Below are 6,136 nucleotides of genomic sequence, written 5' to 3'. Positions count from 1 at the left end.
CCTCTGTTTTGTGAGGTGGAGGACTTTGTGGACTGGTGTTGGGTTAATGGGTTAATGTTGGACTTGTGGGCTTGGGCAGCATTGGGTTGGCATGTTTTCCTGATGCACATTTTCTTTACATAAAACTCTCTCTTATACATGAGTTTCTGTGGATTTGTTTCTCCAAAGTACCCAGACTAACACACCATCCTTGCTTCTGAGGAGCATTCTGGCTGTTTCTTTCAGGATGGAATTATTCCTCCTCCTTGCGGCCCACGGTCCTTCCAATATTCCCCGCCAACCCCATGTGGAAGATTTCAATACAGAGGCAGAGACCACAGACAACACCCAAAAACCATAGAGGTCAACCCTTATTCAGGGGGGCAGATGACAAACAGTGTGGAGTCCTCCGAGCTCGCCCCCTAACATGATTCCAATGACAACATTTGACAGTGTGTTCATGAGGGCTGACTCTGCCCTGGTGGCACGGTGCTTAAGTACTGGGCTGCTCACTGTAAAGTCAGTCATCACGAGAGGAGGCCTTCGACTCCCGTCAAGAGGTCCCGTCTCAGAAACCCACAGAGGCATCCCCACCCTGTGCTACAGGGTCGCTGTGACCCTGTATCAGCTCCTTCACAGAGAGAGTGAGACAAAGGAAAACAAAGGTCTGCAGCGGTCAGAGAGGGGGACACCAGCTCTCCCCCACCCCTGGCCCCCCTGCACTGTGCAGACTTTTGTGTTTAATTACCAGAAACAATCGGATCATCGTGCTTTTAATGAACGCCCCAGATGCACCCCGTTCCTGGGGGCCTTCCTTTGACAGTCTCACCATTGAGAATCTCACCATCTTCAGCTGAGGATCCTCTGCAGATGTTGTCAGACATCTGCCATTTGTCGGATGTGTCCGAAAGGGGAAGCCGAGCCATCCACCCTTCCTGGCTTTGGAGAATCGCGTTCCAAGTCAGAAAGGAGGGATATCTAGGTTTGCTCAGAATGCCTGTAATCTTTCTTTCCATCGGATCACATCGGTGCTTCTGTTCTTACAGAAGTGGTACGCATTTCATCTTAATGATACATCTGTTTAATCCATAATTCCTGATGTATGGCCATTAGTTCTTAATTACAAGAGGCTCCCCACCCCCTGTAAAGGAAAGCCAAATGAGATTCGGTGCTGAAGAGCCCCAGGGAAGATGCATACTGGTCCTGTCATGCCAGGTACAAAGGAGACCCGAATGGCATGGTGGGTTATGTGTTGGGCTGCTAACTGCAAAGCCAGCAGTTCAAAGCCATCAGCCACTCCACGGGAGAAAGATGAGGCTGTCCAAGAAACCCAGAGGGGCAGTTCTACCCTCCCCTGTAGGGTCGCTATGAGTCAGAATCAAGTCCATGGTTCAGTGAGGGAGAGGGAAGGGAACTGTAATACATAAATCCATAGCCATTAGAAATTAAAACGTCTTCACCACTGGGCTATTTAAATCCATCTGGAAACACACGCTGCAGTAGAGCCACATCATTTCAGTGTTTCAGGCCGTGAGGATAGTCATGCCTTAACATAGGAGGAAGTAAGGCTCAGAGATGCTAATCAACCTGCCCAGGTCACAAAGCTAGGAAGCAGCAGCCTTTCTAGACTGCCAGGCCTTTTCACCGCCATGGAGCTTGGGTGGTGTAGTGGTTACACACTGGGCTGCCATCTTCCTGGTCAGCAGTTAAAATCACCAGCAGTTCCAAGGGAGAAAGACTGGGCTTTCTACTCCTGTAAAGAGTTACCGGCTCAGAAACCCCCAGGGGGTTGCTAGGCGTCAACACTGACTGGATGGCAGGGAAGTTTGGTTATTGGTTTTAATCACCCAGCCACCTCTCAGTGACCTTGAGTTAGCAGCCAAAGGTCTTACCTACTCAAGGACTCACATCAGGACCTATCAGCCCATGCTTGCTCTTGGAAGTGGGAGACTTGGACACAAGCTCTAAAGTCCGAGGCTCTTCAGGATACTGGCCATCTTTGGACAGTAGGAAGACACTCTTACCTGGGGCCGAGGGTGCGGCTGCTGATGACTGACTGTCTAGAGGGGCTCCTCATGGTGTCAGTGGCCAGAGATAGGGTACAACTCATCCAGGACCGCAGGGTGCTCTCAGGCTGGGAACTGAAGGTGGAGGTATTATCCCTAGGACCAGAGGCAAGACATCGTCAGCAGGATGACACAAACCATACTGGTAATAAATAATTAGACACTCACCTGCACTTGGTGCAGCTCAGGCTCTGGGCTAAGGCCTGGATGTGCGCCCTTCCCAGGGCCTGAGAGGTGAGCGCTGGTGCCAGCCCAATACAGAAAAGGGAGTACTGAGATTTAAAGGGGTCAAATTAGGCCAGCCAGCCAGTCACTGATGGAACTGGGGTGCAAGCCTTGGTACCTCTGATCCATGCTGCTAACCTCGTACTCCTTCAATCTAGATCAGCGGTTCTCAACCTTCCTAACACAGTGAGCCTTTAACACAGTTCCTCATGTTGTAGTGAGCCCCCATCATAAAATTATTTTCTTTTTTTCCCCATAAAATTATTTTTGTTGCTACATCATTACTGTAATATTGCTACTGTTATGAATCCTGTGAAAGGGTCATTCGACCCCCAATGGGATCGCCACCCAGAGGTTGAGAACTTCTGCTCTACATGCTGAGTCCTGACTAATTTACAGGTAAAGTTTGACTTGATATCTTAACAATATGACATATTCATGGACTATGTTAAGTGTGAGGAGCCCTGGTGGCAAAGTGGTTACTCATTGGGCAGTGATCAGCTAGGTCAGTAGTTTGAAACCACCATCCACTCCATAGGAGAAACAGTTACAGTTTACAGTCCGTCTACAGTTACAGACTCTCAGGGAGGTTCTACCCTGTCCTATGGGGTCATTATAAATCGGTATTGACTCAATGGCAGTAGGTCAACTGTGTGGATCTTAACGCCTTCCCATTTTCACTGAAGATCTTTGCAGACAGAAACGTGACTCTGATTCCCATAACTTCCGAAAACAGCACAAGGAGTTGCCCAGGTGGCTACTCAATGATTATTTCGGGGTGGTACACTCACTTCCCACATAGGATATTCACTTGGCCCAAACCAATCATGTCATACACGTGTGAAAGCTGAACAATAAATAAGGAAGACTAGAGAAGAATGGATGCACTTGAATGATGGTGCTGGTGAAGACTATTGAAAGAACCATGGACTGCCGGGAGCACAAACAGATCCGTCTTAGAAGAGCGGCAGCCAGAATGCTCCCGAGAAACCAGGATGGCAAGACTTTGCCTCAAGTACTTTGATCTCATCAGAAGGAACCAGTCCCTGGAGAAGGTCACCATACTTGGTAAAGCAGAAGGTCGGTGAAAGAGAGGGAAACATGCCGAGACGGCTGGGTCCCGTGGCTGCAGCACGGGCTCACTCACCCATAAGAACCTTAGGGAGGACGGCACAGGACCGGCGGTGCCTGGGGTTGCTGTGATTTGGAGTGAACTCAACAGTACAAACACCTACCGCCGAGCCAGGCACTGTGGGGAGGGGCCGCACACACAGCTCTCTCCCATCGACCCTGTCTGCATGACTCAGTCCTCACAGAGTAGATGGACTTCTAGGTCCTTGACAATTAAAGCAACTCGAAGGTCATGAATGAGATTGGGAAGGACAGAGAGGAGGTTGGTCTTGAGGGTAAGCTGGAGGTATGCTTGTTCTGCTTCTTGGAGGCTCAGGGGATGGGGTGAAGAAGGGCAACTGGCTGCATGTTATCTGAAAGACAGAGTGTGGCCATCCATGGGCTCGAGAGCAGGCAGTAGGTGAAGGAACCACACCCACAGAGAGATGGGAGCCCGCACAGGGCAACCCCAAACCAAACCAGACTCAATGCCACTGAGTTGACGCTGACTCAGAGCCACTCTATAGGGCAGGGTAGAACTGCCCCTGTGTGTTTCTGACACTGCAACTCTTTACGGAAGTAGAATGCCTCCTCTTTCCACTAGTGAGTTGCTGAAGGTCTCAAACTGCTGACCTTGCGGATCATAGCCCAACATATAACGACTGTGTCACCAGGGCTCAGAGGCTTGGATAATACTCATCTAGAAAATAAGAGTCTCGGGTGGAAAGGAAGGCAGTTTGAGCCTGTACAGGTCTTGGGCATCAATGGAAACAGTCCATCTTTTAAGGTAATAGGGAGCCACAGAAAGTGCTTGGAGAGGACAGTGACTTAAGCCATGCCTTCTTTCTGCCTAAAAGAAGTTGAGTCATTCCATCGTGTGAAGTAGCTTCAAAAAATTCATGGAAGAAATCCCATTATCTTTTAATTCCATTCCCCCACCCCCCCGACAGACACTTTGAAACTTCTCCTGTGTGACCCTGGAGCTGGGACTCTGATGGGGCATTGATGCCAATTCTCCCAATGGACATGGGCATTCCCCCTGCAAAGTGGACACCCAGATAGACTCAGGGTTGACTTACATTTCTTTGTGGCCTCCACAGTCCAATGTCGTCTGGACACTGCAAGGAAGCAGGACAAAGAAAGGGGCAATTAGACCTGTGCATCTGAGAGCTGTGACCTCATACAGCCTGTGGCATTCCATTGACCGGGTGCAGACCCACTTCCAACTTTTCGCTGCTGTCATTGGGGGTGGGTCTCTTGCCTTCTATGAGCCTCCCTATTCTCCTTTGGAAAACATCGGAGTGGTGCAAAGTAACTGAGCTCAACCTTGGAGGCATTTTAGGATTGCTCCAGGTGAAGAAAAGCCTGAACCACACCCACTGCTGGCAAGTCAAGCCCTGGAAGAGTCAGGCAGAGCAGACGTGCTCCCATGGGGTTTCTAAGGCTGTCAGACTTCATGGGAGCAGACAGCCACACCCTTCTCCGGAGGAGAGGCTAGTGGTCTGGGACCTTGGACCTTTCACTTAGCAGCTGAACATGGGACCACTGTGCCACCATAGTGCACGGATTACCTTCCTCAGCCAGCATTCTCTGTGGGAACAAGCAGTCTGGCCTGTGTTTGGCCCCTGGGGTTACAGACATGTTCCTGGGGCTGGAAGGGGTGTTGAGTCCAGTAACTCACCACCATCGAGTCGATTCTAACTCATAGTGACCCTATGGAGCAGTGTAGCAATGTTCCTCTGGTTACTGAGACTTTAAATCTTCACAGTAGTAAACAGACTGGTCTTTTTCACATTGAACATCTGGTGGCTTCGAACTGCTGACCTTGTGGTTAAGTAGCTCAATGCATAGCCTTTGAGTCCAATAAACTCCCAAACCTGAACTCACTGCTATCAAAGCTGATTCCAACTCATGGTGACTCTGTAAAACTACCCCTGTGGGTTTCTGAGACTAACTCTTCATGGGAGTAGAAAGCTTTCTCCCATGGAACAGCGAGTGCTTTTGAACTGGTGAGCTTGCAGTTAGCAGTCCAATTTGTAACCGTTACACCACCAGGGCTCCATTGTCCCTGTTGAGTGCAACACTGGCCAAAAAAACCACACACACAAAACTGTGGCCACTGAGTTCATTCAACTCAACTCAGTGGCCGTGGATGTGGTGGGTGGTGGGTTCAAATGGTAGTTATCAGGCCAAATCTGGCCAATGCCTGCTTGGGAAAATAAAGTTTTATTGGAACACCCCCGCCCCCATTCATTCATTTCTGTTTTGTCTGTGGTTGCTTTCATGGAGCATGAAATTGTGACAGGGACCAGGGACAGGTCCAGATAGCCTGGAACATGTACTATCTGCCCCTTGGGGAAAAGTCTACTAAGTCTGCACAGTAGAGCAAAGAGACCCTTTGTGGAGAGTTGTGGAGCAGGCAGACTATTTCATTTCCCAACACACACGCGCGCGCACACACACACACACACAGGGATCCTTTGTGGAGAGTCCTGGGGTAGGCAGATGAGTTCACTTCCCAACACACACACACAAAGGGATCCTTTGTGGAGAGTCCTGGGGTAGGTAGAATATTTCACTTACACACACACACACACACACACACACACACACAAAGATGTCCAAGTCCTAATTACAAGAGTCTGTGAGGAAGGCGCCCTGATGGTTACGTGTTGGGTGCTTGGCAGGTGGAAACAACCAGCCACTCTGAGAGAGAAAGAAAATTGGGGTTTTCTCCTCCCACACACAGTTACAGT

At 49.6% G+C, this 6,136-nt stretch overlaps 1 protein-coding gene across 1 annotated transcript in view; it reads right to left on the bottom strand.

Moving 5' to 3' along the window:
• MYO18B (myosin XVIIIB) overlaps window positions 1–6,136 on the bottom strand; it is a 307,510-nt gene that overhangs the window by 29,876 nt on the left and 271,498 nt on the right. Inside the window, exons 41-42 of the mRNA XM_045289537.1 lie at window positions 4,460–4,498; window positions 2,004–2,141 (exon numbers count right to left, since the gene is read on the bottom strand). Coding sequence (XP_045145472.1) covers window positions 2,004–2,141; window positions 4,460–4,498 — 177 coding nt within the window. The remainder of the gene's footprint in view (window positions 1–2,003; window positions 2,142–4,459; window positions 4,499–6,136) is intronic.

This window comes from Echinops telfairi, unplaced genomic scaffold (genome assembly GCF_000313985.2).
Source record: "Echinops telfairi isolate 266 unplaced genomic scaffold, ASM31398v2 ScPeMD7_29;HRSCAF=101, whole genome shotgun sequence".
Taxonomy (NCBI): domain Eukaryota; kingdom Metazoa; phylum Chordata; class Mammalia; order Afrosoricida; family Tenrecidae; genus Echinops; species Echinops telfairi.
The sequence above is the reverse complement of the archived record's forward strand: the minus strand, read 5'-3'. Positions and strand labels throughout refer to the sequence as shown.